Source organism: Lethenteron reissneri, chromosome 54, assembly GCF_015708825.2.
Source record: "Lethenteron reissneri isolate LAM-NWPU_2019-01 chromosome 54, ASM1570882v1, whole genome shotgun sequence".
Taxonomy (NCBI): domain Eukaryota; kingdom Metazoa; phylum Chordata; class Hyperoartia; order Petromyzontiformes; family Petromyzontidae; genus Lethenteron; species Lethenteron reissneri.
In genome coordinates, this window is record NC_083832.1 from 11,418,376 (window position 1) to 11,437,714 (window position 19,339).

The window sequence follows — 19,339 nt, forward strand, 5'->3', positions numbered from 1 at the left end:
TCATTGTCATCGTCAGTCATCATAGTCTTTTTCATCATCATCGTCGTTGTCGTCATCATCAGGATTCCATCCAATCACAGACAGTCCTGCGTGACCGCAAAAAACAATGCTTAAATTGCAGCACACGACACGAGTTGGAGAAATCGAATTTCGTATTTGGAAAGGGTAACAATTATTCAGCTACCGTACGACTTCAAGCGGGGCAGTTTATATCGAACGATCCGAATCATTCCTTCCCTTCCTCAATGGACACGTTGCTGCGGGAGTTGCACTCGGCCGAGGCTACGCGACAGTGGCGACTGCGGTCCCGTCACCGATTTAACGTTCCATTCGATCGTTTCCAAACTCCTTCCGCTCTCCCCCTCCGTGCCTCCGTGCTGGCGAGCAGCACTCCTTCTACTGCCTGCTGACGCAGCAGAACCGCTCGGAGAAATTCTTCCAGCGCTTCCACGAGCACATGCGCGCCGCGCAGCTGGAGATCAAGGTGCTCGTCACCATGAACACGTCAGAGCTGGGCCAGAGGACCGACGAGGAAGGCGGTGGCGGCGGTGGCGGCAGTAGCATTGGTGGTGGCAATGGGACCCAGATCATGCCCGCTCGCAGCAGGGCTCGAGGTGAGGACGGCCTACACCCGTACACCGGTTCCTCCCACCACCTCGCTCCCCCCCACCCCCCTCCTTCCCCCGCCCTGTCTGGCACCCACAGTCTCATGGGATTCGCAATAAATTTCGCCCAGAGGCCGAGATGACCAATTGATCATTCTGTGCCCAAGGACTGGGTTCTCAATGCTGCTTGGCTTCCTCGCGTCGCTGTGATCCGGAACGTTCACCATTGACCGAGCACATTCGCGGTCGTGTCATTTAACGCACACCAAATGATTTAGTTGCGTAGCCAACAACTGAGATCGGTGATCCACCGTGCCTCCCAGTCGCTCTTGCCGACACCAGTCCCTGCGGTGACTTTGAGCCGAGGCTGCCGGTTCACACGACGTCTCTCCGTCCCGCTCTCTCTCTCTCTCTCTCCGCCCCACCAGTGCGGGGGCAGCACAAGTCCCAGATGTCCGACCGTGCCCGCAATCAGCTGGAAGAGGCGGCCGTGGCCACGCGCGGCGCCTTTCAAGCCGTGCGCCGTGCCGACGCGGAGGAGGCGGCCGCCGCCGCCGCCACCGGGATCGGCGGCAGCACCAACAGCAGCACCGACGCCGGGCCGGGCGAGGGAGGGGGCGGGGGCGGCGGCGGCGGCAGCGACGGAGGGGGCGGCGGCGGCGGAGGCGGCGGAGTGGGAGGAGAGGCGGAGATGAGTGCGGCCATCGCCATCATGCAGCCCATCCTGCGCCTGCTGCAGCTGCTGTGCGAGAATCACAACCACGAGCTGCAGGTGACGGGCGGACGGGAGGCGTGGCGGCCCCGTGGCTCGGGAGAACGCAGACGCCGGGCCCGGCGCGGCCTGAGGTCCTGCGGTCGACCCAGGGTTCGACGACCTGTGCTATCATTTAAACCGAAGTTCTCTCGCGTAGGGGAGCCGGTGGTAGCTCCGGCTTACCGGTGACTGAATGATTACGAGCTCATCGGTCAATTACCTGCTGCTCCTCACTCGTCGACGGTCCGCGACTCACGTGGCCGCGAACACGAATTCTACGGCCTGTGCCTCCATTCTGCACAGGTAGCCAGTGCAGTGGATGAACCAACTCGCGCGCGTATCGTTTGGGGCAGTGACACGGCCCGTCAGCAGAGGTTCGCGGTTCGAATATCGCCGCGGTTGCGTTAACTGTAACATACTACTCACCGCCCGCTTCACGGCGAACGATTAACAGATTCCACGATGTCAGTTGCAAGAGTCGGCCCTTGCGTGCTGCTGGCGGCAAAATGAGCCAATTGGGATTACGGACACACACATTGCAGAAACATCGCCCTCCCTACTGTGAAACTACTGCGGCCCGTGTCTGCGACACACCAGGGGAGCGCCTTTCTCCGCGGTAAGCCTTGCGCTCCAAGAACGGCAGCGCGAACACCGAACGCGTCAAACGGTGAGAGAGCGATAATCGTTGTTATTCTCGCGTCCTGTGTGGCGGCGGTGCTGTCGCCCCCGCAGAACTTCTTGCGGCACCAGAGCAACAAGACCAACTACAACCTGGTGTGCGAGACGCTGCAGTTCCTCGACTGCATCTGCGGCAGCACCACGGGCGGCCTGGGCCTGCTGGGCCTCTACATCAACGAGCGCAACGTAGGCCTCATCAACCAGACGCTGCAGAGCCTCACCGAGTACTGCCAGGGGCCCTGCCACGACAACCAGGTGGGCCCCGCGCCGCGATGCGATACCGTCGTGGGCTGTGCTCTACCCACTGCTGGATGGAGGCTTGCGTGAGCCGTCGCCGTTTTTCACGGTTACACGCGATGCAACAGTCCACCATCGCTCCTGCTACACCCGAGTGTGACGTTGTGACGATGGTGGTGATTTTATAGTCTGTGAAACTGCCCCGACTCATCCTTCACTCACTCCACCCCCCCCTTCCCGACGATCTTCCCATGCCCTCAGTAACCTATCCTGTCTGAGCCACACCTTCCCAGTCAACCTTAGTTTCCTAAATTGAACAAATTATCTGGTGACGCTACTTAAGCGCATCACTACCAACACAACAGCAAGCACTGATACAAAAAAAAACTCTCATGCAGATGATCCAAAACAAGCGCAACTTTAGCGTTGCCATTCGGGACTGGAGAAAACCAGCAACATTGATCAAAGTGGGGGATGCCAAATATTTGAGGACACAAACCAAAGCAAAAAAAAATACTTTGTAATCATGCAAAGACATTTTTTCCTTGACAGCTACCCCTGTCAGCTTGCGTACCGCAAAATATTTTATTTTATTTGTTGTTGTTTGTGTGTTGTTTGTTGTTGCAACTTGTTGACCCGCCCCCTACTGGACAGCTGTGAAAAAGAGCTTGAGAGCTCATCGGATTCCTCCTGCTGCAGTCTAAATATTCAGATTCTGATTCGAATACATCTGAGGACAAGGGCGCGTTGGACAGCGTTAACCCGCGTGTCCTCCCGTGCGTTTGCGTGACTTTTACTTTATTTTTTTATTCCTTCCGTGCGCAGAACGCCATCGCCACGCACGAGTCCAACGGAATCGACATCATCACGGCGCTCATCCTGAACGACATCAACCCACTGGGCACCAAGCAGATGGACCTGGTGCTGGAGCTCAAGGTCAGGGGAGGCCTCCACAGCGCAAGATTCGCTACATTCTGGGGACACTCGTCGGCCGCGGGTGGGACGGGGAGACGAAGGTGGCCGGGCGTGCGTCGTGCCGTCCGGCCCGACCTCCGTGACCTCCCGCTCATGTTGCTCCGCTGGCCCTAGTCGTCGCTCGCCAAATGTCGCTTGCTCCAAAGGTTTCGGCTTTCGGTCGCCCACAATAAAAAATGGAGTTGCCAAGCATTGCAGCTTGGTGGTTGTGGCTCGTTCAGCGACAAATCTGCACGCAAACTCAAGCTGAATTATATAAATATACATACGTATATTCCTTTACTCGAGCCTTGTCGTGTTGTCCCCCGTGTTGTCGACAGAAGGAACGGAGCTCACGCTGTGTCCCTTTTTAACCGTCATGAAAACCCAGGATCTCAGGCACCCCCTGAGATCCTGGGTTTGAGTTTGGGCTCCAGCCACCGCTTGCGATTCAGCCGCGTTTAGGATGACCAATTGGCGTGATGCTTACACGGTCGGGATAAGAGCGACGCTCTCTCTCCCGGGCATCGCACTGCGGCACACGCGAGTGCTCGTCACGTCGTCGTTTGTCCCGTTCTGCCGTTGACTGCCCACCGTCGCCGGGCAGGCGGGCGTCGACTTGCGGGCCGGGGGCAGTTGCCGCCGTGAGTCCCCCGGAGCGAGACGGCCGCTCCCGCCCCAGGGCGTGTGGAGGTGCACCGCGTGGGAGGAGTGCGGTGTAAATATTAAAACTATTGAAACTGTAAAACTATATTTTTTAATAGGTAAGGCCCACCGAGCTATGGAGCTCTTATTCAGAAGTGACCTGGCCAAAGCTCGAAGAAGAAGTGGCTTCTCATCATGTGGAAAGTTATGGCAGCCAAATCGTCTAAACGTGACCGTGTGGAGAGAGACACGCAAACTCCAAATATTCAGGTGTCAGGGTCCGGGTCAGGGTCGGGATCGAACCCACGTCCTCCTGTTTACCAGGCGAGGGAGTTAACATCTCGCCACTGTGGTGCCCCTATTATAATTATTGTGGTGGTGGTGGTGGTGGCGGTGACGAGGCTGACATGAACGTCTGGCGCAATCACGTGTGTGTGCAGAACAATGCGTCCAAGCTGCTGCTCGCCATCATGGAGAGCAGACGGGACAGCGAGAATGCTGAGCGCATCCTCTACAACATGCGGCCCAAGGAGCTGGTGAGCCGGGGTTAAAGGGCATCGGGGGGGGGCAGGGGGGCGTCCAGGGGGTAGGGGGCAATGAGGTTTCATGGGGGGGTGGCGGCAAGGAGCTGGTGAGCCGGGGTTAAAGGGCATCGAGGGGGGGCAGGGGGGCGTCCAGGGGGTGGGGGGCAATGAGGTTTCATGGGGGGGTGGCGGCACCTACGTTTCATAGGAAGGCAGTCCTCGGGTTTCTTAGGGAGGGGCACTAAAAGTTAGCTGGGGACAGCCCTTGAGTTGTGCAACGGGGCGGCACTTTGGTTTCCTGGTGGGCGGCACACGTGTTGGGCAAGGTGGGGCGGCACTTCTATTTCAATGTCGGGATGGCACGTGGCTTTTGTAAAGGGGGCGGGGGAGGGTAGCACTTGAGACGAGCATAGGGGCGGCACTTACATTTGGTGTCGGCGTCAAGGGTGACGCTTCACTTGAGCGATGGGGGCGCGGCACCGTCATCCCTTCCGCTCCCTTGCCCGCCCCGGCCGCAGGTGGACGTGATCCGCAATGCGTTCAACCAGGAGGAGGAGATCTACCCGGGCCAGGAAGACACGGTGTCCCCCAAGGAGGTCGGCCACAACATCTACATCCTGGCTCACCAGGTGAGCGCGGAGGCCCCCGCTTGGAGCCCAGCACCACCCACCACATTGTTTCGGTTCGACGATGTGGGGAGGAGGAGGAAGAGGTGGCGAGGGAGGGAGGGAGGTGGGCGGGGGGGGCGCTGCACAAGGGAACGACTGCCGTGGAGATGGAGGGATGGAATCGGCTTGTGTGCCGGGTGCCAGGCGGATTGTTATATCGCAGGACGGTGAGAGAGAGCAACGGCCTGAGGCCTTCATCCGGCAGGGAATATATCATGAACGATGGTTATTTAGTAACGGATAAAATCATTTTTTATAACGTAATTTAAAGGCGTTTGTTAGCCCGTTGCAAAGCAGCAGGACCCTCGAGTGAAAGCCACGAGTGCTAAGCTCGTCGGCATTGTAGTGTTTTTAGACGTTTATTTAACGCCTCGTTGGAATCCGTAGACTCCGGCAGCGCCACGCCCGGCCGCCTTTGTCTCCCTCGTGGCGATGTTTACCACACACCGCGCCGGCTACTCATCTGAGGCCGAGTCGAGCGCGCCCACCGCCGCCGCCCTGACCCCACCTTGCGTCCCGGCAGCTGGCGCGGCACAACAAGGAGCTGCAGGCGATGCTGAAGGCCCCGGTGGACGGCGCCGCCGGAGAGGACGACCCCCTCTCGTACTACGCCACCAACACCGCCCAGATCGAGGTGCCCGCCGCTCCCACGACGGCGCAGCCGGCGCACGGGGAGACCCTCGCCAGGGCTACTCACCACACACTCCACCACACTCGCCGCACACTCACCGCACACTCACCGCACACTCCGCACTCGCCACACACTCACCGCACTCGCCGCACACTCACCGCACACTCCGCACTCACCACACGCCGCCACACCACTCGCCGCCACTCATTGCACTCACCGCACACTCACCGCACATTCACCGCACTCACCGTACACTCCACTGCCCACTCACGGCAGTCAATTTCCACGGCTTTGGAACCCTGTCGTCACAATCGGGTTGCAGCACCCCGCTTCTGCCTCGCTACGTCACTGGATAGAATGAATCTTCTAGCAGTCGTCGGGGTGTTTGATGATCCAGCACTCAGTGATTCACTCTCCAGTCACTCGCTCACTCACCGGCAGTCGGTCGCCTACTCATCACTCGAACGCTTCTACCATGGTCGCTGTTCCCGTGAACGTCACTCGTTGATTCCTGCACCCGTGTTGAGAACTCCGTCTGTACCAGGCACTCGCTGCTTCGTGTAATCACAACACTGCAGGTCACAACAACAACACTCACCCACTCACCACACTGCAGGTCACAACACACTCACCCACTCACCACACTGCAGGTCACAACAACACACTCACCCACTCACCACACTGCAGGTCACAACAACACACTCACCCACTCACCACACTGCAGGTCACAACACACTCACCCACTCACCACACTGCAGGTCACAACAACAGACTCACCCACTCACCACACTGCAAGTCACAACAACACACTCACCCACTCACCACACTGCAGGTCTCAACAACACACTCACCCACTCACCACACTGCAGGTCACAACAACACACTCACCCACTCACCACACTGCAGGTCACAACACACTCACCCACTCACCACACTGCAGGTCACCTCAATTATCTTTCTGCTCCTTCCCTCGCACTACTCCACTCTGGAATTCCCTCCCATCGTAACTTCTTATTATTCGCGCTGTCATTATTTTGCGAGGCCACCAGTCGTCTCACGGTGGAGGGGGCGGGGCGAGGTTGCTGTCGGTACAGTAACACACAACCGCAGTAATAACCAGGACGGCCTGCCAAATCTGAACCGCGAACCTTTGCAACAAGCGGCTTGCGCGGTACCACGGCGCCGCACCCCGCCTCACCCCCCCCCCAACGCCCCCACCACGGCGCGCTCGCTTGACGTTTGCCGGACGTTGCGACAGATCGTGCGTCAGGACCGCACGATGGAGCAGATCGTGTTCCCCGTGCCGGGGATCTGCCACTACCTGACGCGGGAGTCGAAGGCGCGCGTGTACAGCTCGACGGAGCGCGACGAGCAGGGCAGCAAGATCAACGGCTTCTTCCAGGTGTGGGAGGAGCTCTACCGCGAGATGGAGTGGCAGAAGAAGCTCGAAGGCAAGGACGATTCTTCTTCTTTTTGTTTAATCGTTACTAAGCAAGTTTTCGGCGCGGGTTTCCGTTACGTACGCGTGTACGTTGAACTTCTTTCTTTCGCACCGTACGCTGCCGACCGTGCCAATCGGAGGTTGCGCGGGAAGGACAACAAACGAAACACAAAGAGCATTTCTCGAGATCCAGAGGCGCGGGAAGCCGCAGACGAGCGTCAGCCGGAGCCGGCGCTCGCCAACGCCTTGCGCCAAGCTCTGTGGCCCGACGTTGGGATGTTTGCTCCACTGACGAGCGTTTCATACCCAGCTAGGAGGAGCGCGAGGAGAAAGCCCACACTCGCGATGGGTGCTAACACTCGCGATGGGTGCTAACCCTCACGTGAACCCACTTGCTATACTACCGGGAGATGGCGACGCCCGGTGCCCAGAGGGTTTGATTGTAAGCGTCACGGCATTTGTGGGTGATCCATCGACACCCTCCCCTTCACGGCGCTGGATTATCAGAATCTGGATCTGTATGTAGACCGGAGGAATCCCATGAGCCGTAAAGCTCTTTGTCGCAGATGCCCGGTCGGGGCTGTGCCGCCAGTGCGTACAGTGTGGCGATGCTGCCGTGTCGGTCGCGCGATATTAAGACGGCGATGATCGTGTCGCGTCTGTGTTGTCACCGTCGCATCGTCGTCGTCGTCGACCGTTTTACTTTTGAACAAAAGTAATTTTTATTTGCCGCTGAAGTTTTTCGTTTTTACGCAATAAAAGAACGGAATTATTAAGGTACCAAATACATTCTTCTAAAAACGTAAACAGTAATGATTGTAAATGGAGATATGAAGGGCAGAGAGAGTCGAATAACGGTGATAAAGCTTCGGAGTAATGGACATCACCATTTCCAAAGCTCTTTTAACGATTGAATTGCTTCTTGTGCAACTGAGCGTGTGCATTCGTAATCGTCGCCGATTGTAACGTTGCAACGATTAGAAGGCCTGTGACAGCCTTTAAAGTAATCGGTTAGCACTGAGCAATTACGGCAAAGCGCAAAAACCCCAAAGAACGTGAAACTCGATCGCCGAGTGACGGCAAAAAACTGACACGGCGGCCGTTGTGACATCGTCACCTCCACAGCCAAGAAGTACCTCTCGTGGATCTCCAAGAACATGACGCTGTGGAGCAGCATCTCGTTCAACCTCGCCGTCATCATCAACCTGCTCGTCGCCTTCTTCTTCCCCTTCGACGGCAGCAAATGTGAGAGGTGGCCGCGGTGCGACGTCTTGGGGTGTGACGTCTTGGTGTGTGACGTCTTGGTGTGTGACGTCTTGGGGTGTGACGTCTTGGGGTGTGACGTCTTGGGGTGTGACGTCGCGTTGTGGCGTCACAGGCGGCGCCGATGACTACGACCATGATGGCGACGACGATGACGGTGGGGTTCGCGTAAACCACTAAACCGACAGTGATGATGCTGACGATTGTGATGATGATGTCTGTGACGGTGATGATGATGTTGTTGTTGTTGTCGGTGATGGTGATGGTGATGATGTCGTCGGTGATGGTGACGATGATGTCGTCGGTGATGGTGATGATGTCATCAGTGATGGTGATGTCATCGGTGATGGTGATGATGTCATCGGTGATGATGATGATGTCGTTGCTGATGATGATGTCGTCGCTGATGATGATGTCATCGGTGATGATGATGATGTCATCGGTGATGGTGATGTTGTCATCGGTGATGGCGATGATGTCGACGACGATGTCGCCAGGGACGCTGGAGTCCTGGCCCGTCCCCCTCCTCGCCGCCACCGCCGCGGCGCTCGCCGTCGGCGTCGCGGCCTTCCCCTCCCGCAAGGCGCTGCGGCTGCTCAGCGTGCCGGCCATCGCCTTCTTCATCTTCACACTCGGCCTCGAGGCCACCGTCATCCTCCTGGGCTCGGCCAACGTGAGTCCCCCCCCGCCCCCCGCCCAACCCCGACCTCCGACACGACGCGTCCGTCGCGACGCGTCCGTCGCGACCGGATCGGAGGGCTGACTTCACCGTCAAACCCGAGCGGATGACTGCGGGGGCAGCGAGGGTTGGCGGATCACGCACACGCACGGTCGCGAAACTCTCCCACGTGTGTACACGCCCTTGTGGTGGGGGGGGGCGGCACTCAACGTGATTGTGCTTGTGGTTGTTATCCCATGCCGGCATGGCCGGTCTCACCGGTGGTCGTCGTCGTCGTTGTTGTTGTTGTGCCGGCACGCCAGGTGTGCAACAAGCTGGTCTTCCTCGCCAGCTTCGTGGGCAACCGGGGCCGCTTCGCGGGCGGCTACCGCGCCGTCATGCTGGACGTGGAGCTGCTCTACCACGTCGCCTACCTCCTCATCTGCGTGCTCGGCCTGCTCGCCCACCCCTTCTTCTTCAGCCTGCTGGTGCGCACGCAACGGCCACGGCGATCGCCCGTGCGGCCGTCGACGCGCTGTTAGCGAGCGCCTGTTACGAGGCACGCCCGTCGAAGGGGACGCGTGGACAGTGCCGCGCCCGGCCGCTTTTGTCTCCCCGGTGCTGATGTCGCCGCACCGTTACCGGGGTGCTTATTAAGGCTGAGTCGACCTAGGGGAGGCTCAGGACCGGTTCAGATATTCGTCTCCAGATGTTGGCCGTGAGCGGGAATGGAACTCGCGGTTTTCTGTTTTGTAGCGCGATGCTCAAACGACCGCGCGCCGCCACGCACGAACGCAACGGTGTCGGCCAGTTTGCCGGGAACCGAACTCATTCTCCCGCCCCTCCCCTGCCCCCTCCTCCTACCTGCTGCTGCTGCCGCCGCCCCCGTGGTCTCGCCGGCAGCTGTTTGACGTGGTGTACCGCGAGGAGACGCTGCTGAACGTGATCAAGAGCGTGACGCGCAACGGCCGCTCCATCGTGCTCACCGCCGTGCTCGGCCTCATCCTCATCTACCTCTTCTCCATCGTCGGGTTCCAGTTCCTCAAGGACGACTTCATCCTGGACGTGGATAAGCTGGCGGAGGCCAAGCCACCAGCCGGTCAGTCCGCCCACACCCCCCCCTCTCCACGTCTCGCTCCGTCCTCCGCCGCCCGGAGGGAGACTTTGAACAGAAAAGCGTCGCCCCCTTTTCTCCCCCAAGTTCCATTCCATTCCATTTCTGCCGGTGGTGGAATCCGGTGGGGGTGGTGGGGGAGCGTTAGTGGTGATTGCCCCCCCCCCCCCACCGCACCCCCCTTTCCCCCACCTAAAGATTTCGAAAATATTTATTTTGTTGATATTACCAGAGAAGTGATGTTTTTAAAATAATTATTGTTATTAGTAATGTAGGGCCCCTATTTAAAAGCTTGACATTTAAAGAGACCTTCCCACTCCCCGCCCCCCTTCTACCCCGCACCCCCCAATCTGGGGAGTTTCTTGATCCGCCCCGGGTTGCTCCGCCGATGGCGTGCCGGGGGACGACAACGAATGTCAGCGGTCGATTCGGCCGATCATCATCACCATCATCATCATCATCCTCCGCAGGGAGGGGGGGGCTATAAAACTGGCACAGCTTTGCGAGGTCCACAGTGGTTTTTCCCACGTGTCCCCGCGTGTGTCCTGCATGTGTCCCCGCGTGTGGTGTCGCAGTTAGCGTGCTGCGCTACGAACCGGTACCTGGGCCTCTCCTAGGTCGACTCAGCCTCAAATGAGTACCTGGTGTGGTCTGTAGTAAATATCGCCACTGGGGAGACAAAGGCGGCCGGGCGTGGTGCTGGCCACCCACCCCTTAGTGTGCCGTGCCGGCCTTCTTAGATGCTACTCGCTAACAGCACTTGCCCCAACACTCTATTCAGGCTATACGGGGGATCTTTATCTCACTGTCCCCGCGTGCGTGTTCCGCGTGCGTGTCCCGCGTGTCCCGCGCGTGTCCCGTCTATCCTAGGAGACTCGTCATCGAGGTTCATGTCCGAGTTCTGTGACGCGACGGACGAGTCCTGCGTGGTGGCCGGCGCCCACCAGCGAGAAGGAGGAGCAGGAGGCCGTCTCTTTGAAGGTGCGTGCGGCTCACGGCTCCGGAGATGATTTGTGAGCGCTTCCCGGCTGCTGTGGGAGAGCAGCGTCCGTGCGTCCGGCTCCGTCCGGCTCCGTCCGTAACAGGGGAGGGGGGGGGGGTGCGGGCGGCCGGCGAGCGTAAGGTCGTTCCTAAGTGAACGAGACTCGAGCGGGGAGTTGTGCCGCCGAGAGAAGGCCGGTGCCACGTCGATAAATCCAGGAGGAGAAACTTGTCGCTGAAAAAAAGATTCGTTTAACGAGGCTGACGTTTACGTCTCAGGTCCGTGAGAGATGGCGGCGGCTTGGGGGGAGGCCTTCCTCCAGCAGTGGATAGATCATGGCTGACGACGACGACGTTACTGTTTGTAGAGATGTGGGATTCACGCGTGTACGCTTCCGCCGAGAATCCAGTCTGTGCCACCGCGCTCGCGTTTAACTTGAACCACACTGCTGCCCCCCCGCCCCCCCCGCCATTCCCCGTTGGTCAGCACGAGACGGCGGTACCAAGGAGGAGGAGGGGGGGGAGACGGAGAAGTCGTGCGAGACCCTCATCATGTGCATCGTCACGGTGCTCAACCACGGCCTGCGCAACGGCGGCGGCGTCGGGGACGTCCTCCGCAAGCCCTCCAAGGAGGCACGGCCTCACCACAGCCTCACCATGACCTCACCATGACCTCACCACAGCCTCACCACAGCTTCACCATGACCTCACCACAGCCTCACCACGGCCTCACCACAGCCTCACCACAGCCTCACCATGACCTCACCATGACCTCACCACAGCCTCACCACAGCTTCACCATGACCTCACCACAGCCTCACCACGGCCTCACCACAGCTTCACCATGACCTCATCACAGCCTCACCACGGCCTCACCACAGCCTCACCACGGCCTCACCATGACCTCACCACGGCCTCACCACAGCCTCACCACAGCCTCACCATGACCTCACCATGACCTCACCACAGCCTCACCACAGCTTCACCATGACCTCACCACAGCCTCACCACGGCCTCACCACAGCCTCACCATGGCCTAACCACAGCCTCACCACGGCCTCACCATGACCTCACCACGGCTTCACCACGGCCTCACCACAGCCTCACCACAGCCTCACCATGACCTCACCATGGCTTCACCACGGCCTCACCACAGCCTCACCACAGCCTCACCACGGCCTCACCATGACCTCACCACATCCTCACCACATCTTCACCACAGCCTCACCACAGCTTCACCATGACCTCACCACATCCTCACCACGGCCTCACCACGGCCTCACCACAGCCTCACCATGACCTCACCATGACCTCACCACATCCTCACCACAGCCTCACCACGGCTTCACCACAGCCTCACCACAGCTTCACCACGGCTTCACCATGACCTCACCACAGCCTCACCACAGCTTCACCATGACCTCACCACAGCCTCACCACAGCCTCACCATGACCTCACCATGACCTCACCACATCCTCATCACGGCCTCACCACGGCATTGCAGCCCTCAACGTGTCGACTAAGAGCTGGCCACCATCACTCTGCAGCGTGTTGGAGACGGCCCCATTTACGAGACGCTGCGTACATCAATACCGCATTGTGTGCGGACTCGCATAGAGACGCCGTAGACTCGCACATTGAGCCGCAGAGTCACACAGACGAGCGTAAAGTTGCACAGAAATCCACGTGGTCACACAGGGACCTTTGCGTGGCTTCATAACTACGTCCACTGTGTCTGTACAGCGTCTTGAGAGCCTGTCACATGCAGACGCCTTGCACGGAACAGACTCCAGAGTGACTGTGATGGCACTGACCTCCCCCCGCCCCCCCCAGGAGCCCCTGTTCGCCGCCAGAATCATCTACGACCTCCTCTTCTACTTCGTCGTCATCATCATCGTCCTCAACCTCATCTTCGGCGTCATCATCGACACGTTCGCCGACCTCCGCAGCGAGAAGCAGAACAAGGAGGAGGTGCTCAAGAACAGCTGCTTCATCTGCGGTGAGAGTCGGCGACGCCCCCCCCCCCCACCGCCCGCCCCCCCCTCCCGAGCGCCGTGAACGGAGCGCCCTCGCTCGCTCTCCGCGGTTCTTTGCGCCGTCGACGGAGCTCCCGATGCGGCGAGCTGATGGCCGAGACCGGCGGCTCGGCGCACGGCACGACGAGCCGGCGCGATCGCGGGCGGCGGCCGCAACTTGGAGCCGGTCCGCACGACCTCGGCGCCGCCGGCCCTCTGGAAGGCCCGGCCACTTCTCACGGTTCTCACGTCACGACCCGGCGGCCTCCCGGAGGAGGGTAGGGCCATGTCTGCCGGTGTCACCGGCCCCCCGAGTGAGAAGGCTGCACGTAGCGGCGTCTTGCACCCCAGCGCCCGCACTACTGGCAGACCGACGCCAACTTGCTCCGGCCGCCGCTGCTGTGTTCCACGCAGGGACAGCTGCCACTGGGGAGGGGGGGGTCCCCTGCTGGGTGCCGCGAGGTGCGCCGCTGCGTGAGAGGCGCGGTCTCGATATCGAGCGGCGACGATGACGACGACGATTAAGGAAAAAGTAGTTGGGCCTGGGCAAGACGACGTCGCTCGGAGCAACGATCGTCGTAGGGCAGGAATCGGAGTGGCGGCGAACAGAATGCACCCGAGTGTGCGTCCAATGAGGAGAGATGGAGCGATTTAAATCGGCTCGTGTGCAGGTGGTGATGGGTCAACTATTACTTTGCAGGACAGTGAGAGATGGTGGCGGTTCAGGGACGCCTTCATCCAGCAGTGGACTGAACATAGCTGATGATAATAATGTGATAAACAGTCCTGCTTTGTGTATTATAAAACAATTAAAATAACGTACTTTTTTCTGGGCAGCCTCTGGAATTTTGAGGACCAAACGTGTCCCGTTTGTTCGCCGGTCACCCTCAGTCCGGACTGTGACCCCCCCCCCCTGCCGCCACCCTCCTCTCGGCGTCCGCTCACCACCGCCTCTCCCCGCCTGCCCGCCCCCCTCCCTCCCTGCCTGCGACTTTGTGGCGAAGCAGGACTGGAGCGGGACAAGTTCGACAACAAGACGGTGTCGTTTGAGGAGCACGTGAAGGTGGAGCACAACATGTGGCACTACCTCTACTTCATCGTGCTGGCACGCGTCAAGGACCCCACCGAGTACACGGGCCCCGAGAGTTACGTCGCCGACATGATCGCGGTGAGAAGCGCCGGGCGGGCGGCCGCTGGTGCGGGCGTCGGCGCTGGTGGGCGGAATGCCGGGACGTGCGATGCCGGATGACGGCCGATTTGGACGGGGGGGGGGGGGCGAGCCGGTGATGGCGTGGGTCAAAGTTCAGGGAGAGGCTCCCGAGTTAGAGAGGCGGTGCAGTGTCACGGCCTCGTTGCAAGAATGGGGGGGGGGGGGGGTGGCACCGGCTGAGGTTCTGACATTGCGGCCCCGGTGTGGGTCACGTGATTCTTCGTTATCAGTTTCTCTCGGGTTACGTCGTCCGTGTGGGTTTGCGATGACAGTTTTGAACTGAGACCCTCCACAACTCTGTTGGCGAGGTGGCATGGACCGGTCTGTCGCGTGGTTGATGACTGTTGTTAGACAATCGACTTTATACCGACACGAGGGATCTAACTAATTATGAATCGTAATCTTGGTGATGAAGTCAACCAACGCTGGGTCTAAGTTTGTTGCTTTGTCTCTTGTTGGTGCACACGTTGGCGGTATCGGAGACACGGGGGTGGCATGGATCCGATTCTGCGATTGAACAGCCGTAGGACGACCGCGCTTTGGTCTCGTGAGATTAAATTGCAGGTGAAATATTTGAGTAAATTAAGTAAATATGTCGTAATAGCTAAAGACACCAGAAGTCCTGAGGTTGAACCCCAGGTCTGTGATGCTCCCTGTCCCTGGTGCAGTTCAGAATGACCATGTCGGAGATTCTGTCGACAGAGGGTTGAGATTTTGAGTTGAAGTTCGAGGTAGTGGTGGTGGTGGCGGCGGTGGTGGTGGTGGAGGTGGTGGTGGTGGCGGCGGTGGCTATGGTGGTGGAAGCGATGGTGGAAGCGGTGGTGGAGGCGATGGTGGAGGCGGTGGTAGAGGCGGTGGTGGCGGCTTTGGTGGTGGTGGCAGTGGCGGTGGCGGTGGTGGTGGTGGTGGTGATGGTAGTGGCGGCGGGAGTGACGGTGGTGGCGGCGGTGGTGATGACGGTGGTGGTGGTGGTGGTGGCGGCGGTGGTGGCTGTGGTGGTGGAAGCGATGGTGGAAGCGGTGGTGGAGGCGATGGTGGAGGCGATGGTGGAGGAGGCGATGGAGGTGGTGGTGGCGGCTTTGGTGGTGGTGGTGGCGGCGGTGGTGGTGGTGGCGGTGGCGGCGGCGGTGGTGGTAGTGATGGTAGTGGCGGCGAGAGTGACGGTGGTGGCGGCGGTGGTGATGACGGTGGTGGTGGTGGTGGTGGTAGCGACGGTGGTGGTGGTCATGACGGTGGTGGTGGTGGTGGTGGCGGTGGTGGTGGCGGTGGTGGTGGTGGTGGCGGTGGTGGTGGTGGTGGTGGTGGTGGCGGTGGTGGTGGTGGCGGTGGTGCGGAGGTCGGATTCCGCCGGGATTACAACTGCGACGCGGGACACTGGAGAGGCCGTTGTTGGGGACTTTGTGCCGGGCGGCGTGCCTCGCCGCCGCTGACACCAATACCATCACTCGGCCATTCCCGTGAGATTACGCGTAATAGGATTGGTGCGCGGGGCACGGTGAGTGGCCTCGTGTGTTCGCCATCGCCGACACGTGCGTGCGTGGTGCGTGCGCGCGCGTGTATACGTCTGCCAGTAATCTCGGTCGCTTAACTCGTAACACCTGTGCGTGTCCCGGCGAGCTTTCGATGCCTCACGTGGCCTCAGCGCGTGCGTGCGTGTTTTTGTACGTGGTTTGCATGGTGAGCGGCGGCGCAGCGGTGAGCGCATTGTACGACGAACCCGGCGGCCCCAGTTGGAATCTCGCTCGAGGTCAACATCGGTGACGAATATCTGAACTGGTCATGGGCCTCCCCTAGGTCGACTCAGCCTTAAATACGTACTTGGTGTGATGTAATAAACAAAGACGGCCGTGCGTGGTTCTGGATACCCACCCCCTCGTGTGTCATGCCGGCTTTCATAGGCGCTGCGTGCTAAGAACACTTGCTCCAAATGTCCGCTGAGGCTACACGGGGGTCTGTCTCTATGAATGCGTGTGAGTGTCTATGTGTCTTTTGTGCTCATTTGTATGCCCATGCGTCTGTATGTGCGCGCGTGCGTGCGCGTGCGTGTGCGTGCGTGCGCGTGCGTGCGCGTGCGTGTGCGTGCGTGTGCGTGCGTGCACCCCACAGGAGCAGAACCTGGACTGGTTCCCGCGGATGCGCGCCATGTCGCTGGTGAGCAGCGACGGCGAGGGTGAGCAGAACGAGCTGCGTGGCCTGCAGGACAAACTCGACTGCACCATGAAGCTCGTCTCCTACCTCTCCAGCCAGCTGTCCGAGCTCAAGGAGCAGGTGAGCGGCGGCGGGGGGGGGGGGTGGTCGCGTTGGCAGGAGGTGTGTGGGTGGGTAGAGGGTGGGTGAGTGAGTGTGTGGGTATTGGGTGCACGTGTGTGTGTCTGGGAATCCGGCGGTTAGCGCGCCGCGCTACGAACCCGGCGACCCGAGTTTGATTTCCGCTCGCATCTAACACCGGTGACGATTATCTGAACCGGTTCTGGGCCTCCCCCAGGGCCACTCAGCATAAACTCTAAATAAGTTCCTGGTGCGGTGTGTAAACATCGTCACTAGGGGGACGAAAGCGGCCGGGCACGGTGCTGACCACCCACCCCATTGTGCGCCGTGCCGGCCTTCATAGGTGTGACTAGCGAACAGCACTCGCCCCTACAGTCTGTTGAAGGCTATACGGGGGATCTTTGTCTTTGTGGTCGGTGTTTAGGGTGTTTAGGGTGTGTGTGTGCGTATGTGGGTGGGTAAATGTGTTGGTAGACGGTTGGGTATTTAGCTGAGTGGGTATGTTGCAGAGGTGTGGACTCGAGTCATGTGACTTGGACTCGAGTCAGACTCGAGTCATGAATTTGATGACTTGAGACTCGACTTGGACTTGCATAACAATGACTTTGTCCCACCTCTGAGGTGTGGACTCGAGTCATGTGACTTGGACTCGAGTCAGACTCGAGTCATGAATTTGATGACTTGAGACTCGACTTGGACTTGCATAACAATGACTTTGTCCCACCTCTGGTATGTTGTGTCGGTGATTAGGCGGCGGTGCTGGTAGGGGACTAGGCGTTGGTGGTGTCCGTGCGTTTTAAGCGCTCAGCCGAGCTTTAGACAACAGTCGGCAGTGGCCACTACATTTACTGAACGATGATGGTGGTGGTGTTGCTGCTGCTGATGATGACGATGACAGTGCTGCCGCTGATGAGAATGCTCATGGTGATGATGATGATGGTGCCGCTGGCGATGGTGGTGCTGGCAGGTGATGGTGCCGCTCGCGAAGAGAACTCGCCCTTACAGTCTGTTGAGGCTATACGGGGGATCTTTGTCTCTGTGCAGATGACGGAGCAGAGAAAGCACAAGCAGAGGATCGGCTTCATCACGAACAGTCCCCACATGAACCCCGGCGAGAGCGCGCAGATGGCGGCGTGAGATCTCAGCCGGTGCCGGCACCACCAGGGCAGCGCCATTGTCGGCGTCGCCGGCGGCGGCGACGGCACTAGCCACCGGCGCTATATAGGAACCACTGCCACCGTGCCACCACTACCAGCACCAGCACCATCAACACTATCGCCAGCACCGGCACGACCATCGCCCCCACCAACAACAACCATCGGCAACCACACCAACAACCACAACAACAACCACAACAACCGCTACCGCCGACACGACGAGTAGCAGCAGCAGCGGTACCGCAACCGCAAATACACAAACAAGGGGGCAGCCTCAAGGGGAGTCTCCGAGTGGACGATTCGGCTCCGTCGAGCGGCAACGTGCCCGGCACTGCCACGACGCTGTGGGGGGGGAGGCGGGGGGGGGGGAGGCGGGGGGGGGGGGAGGCGGGGGGGGGGGGGGTTCCCGTCTGGAGGTCGTATAGAGCAGCAAGGTTGGGACGCCTCCTGACCCACGCATAAAAAATCCTCAACGCGTGCATCATCGCCGGTGCAGTGGCCACGACATTCCCTCTTGTCCACGTCATGCCATCTGGCCACCGTCGGCGCGTTGATGAGTTCACGCCGTGCGTGCGTGCGACGGCGGCGGCGCGTGTTTGTGTGCGCGTGACAGCGTTCTCTCGGGTGCGTATCGTGTTTTTTCCGACCGGTGGGTTTTGTGGGCGAGATCGCGGTTTGCCGATGCGGCCATCGCGCGGGCTGTGGCGGTGATGGCACCGCCAGAGAGAGGCTTGGCAAGAGCTCAGCGGGCCCCAAGCGGCTCGAGGTGCGCCAAGGTTCATGAACATCATAAACGGGTGAAACCAAACACCAGCTCAAATTCAAGAGCTGATGAACGAAACGTGCCAATTAGTATACCAAGCTCATGGATCTCTGTCTCGTCTGTCTCGATCTTCTCAAACTCATTTCCGCCACAATTATCTTCAGTCCACGCTTCTCTCGTCTCTCTGCACCTCCGCCTCTTGTCTTCATCGCTTGCATCATCTCTTGGATGAGCGCTCACATCAGGGGGTGGCGGTTGTTGGCGGTTGGAGCACCGCACCGCACAGCACCGCACCGCTCACCCGCCGGCGTCGCGAGTTCCACGACCGGCCACGGCCGAGATGGGCGGCGAGCGCCGTCCCCACCGGGCGGCAGGCGCGGGCCCTCGCCAGCATCACCGGCACCGCGTGGGCCGCGTGCCACCGCGCGGCCTGTGCCTAAACCGAACTCCCCCCTCTCCCCTCCCCACCGCTCCACTCCTCCTCCACCACCCCCCACCCTCCGTATCACCCGACCGCACCTTTTAACTTGTCACGAAGCGATTTTGGGTGCAGATAAAAAGCAAACGGTGCTGATGAATCGTCAAAAGCCCCCTCCCCTCCCCCGAGCCCAAAGCGGATCGCGTGCCAGAATCCCCAGCCACGTTCCGGCGGCGTCACCGTCGGCGTGAATTCCCCGGCTCTCGGACCTCAGGAATGTTTGCAACATCCGGTACGATGACGACGAGGAGGAGGAGGAGGATGATTGATGTAACTTCTGAGATCTTGTACAGC

The 19,339-nt window shown here is 59.7% G+C and overlaps 1 protein-coding gene across 1 annotated transcript in view; it reads left to right on the top strand.

The window, feature by feature from the left end:
* Positions 1-18,151, top strand: part of LOC133356515 (inositol 1,4,5-trisphosphate receptor type 1-like) — a 75,130-nt gene extending 56,979 nt beyond the window's left edge. The window contains exons 41-58 of the mRNA XM_061574058.1: positions 389-614; positions 1,034-1,377; positions 2,092-2,292; positions 3,100-3,210; positions 4,314-4,409; positions 4,916-5,026; positions 5,589-5,699; positions 6,955-7,147; positions 8,263-8,382; positions 8,898-9,073; positions 9,382-9,546; positions 9,962-10,157; positions 11,043-11,153; positions 11,641-11,786; positions 12,988-13,153; positions 14,177-14,337; positions 16,486-16,647; positions 17,692-18,151. Coding sequence (XP_061430042.1) covers positions 389-614; positions 1,034-1,377; positions 2,092-2,292; positions 3,100-3,210; positions 4,314-4,409; positions 4,916-5,026; positions 5,589-5,699; positions 6,955-7,147; positions 8,263-8,382; positions 8,898-9,073; positions 9,382-9,546; positions 9,962-10,157; positions 11,043-11,153; positions 11,641-11,786; positions 12,988-13,153; positions 14,177-14,337; positions 16,486-16,647; positions 17,692-17,784 — 2,889 coding nt within the window. The 3' untranslated portion in view covers positions 17,785-18,151. The remainder of the gene's footprint in view (positions 1-388; positions 615-1,033; positions 1,378-2,091; positions 2,293-3,099; positions 3,211-4,313; positions 4,410-4,915; positions 5,027-5,588; positions 5,700-6,954; positions 7,148-8,262; positions 8,383-8,897; positions 9,074-9,381; positions 9,547-9,961; positions 10,158-11,042; positions 11,154-11,640; positions 11,787-12,987; positions 13,154-14,176; positions 14,338-16,485; positions 16,648-17,691) is intronic.
* Positions 18,152-19,339: the final 1,188 nt, after the last annotated feature.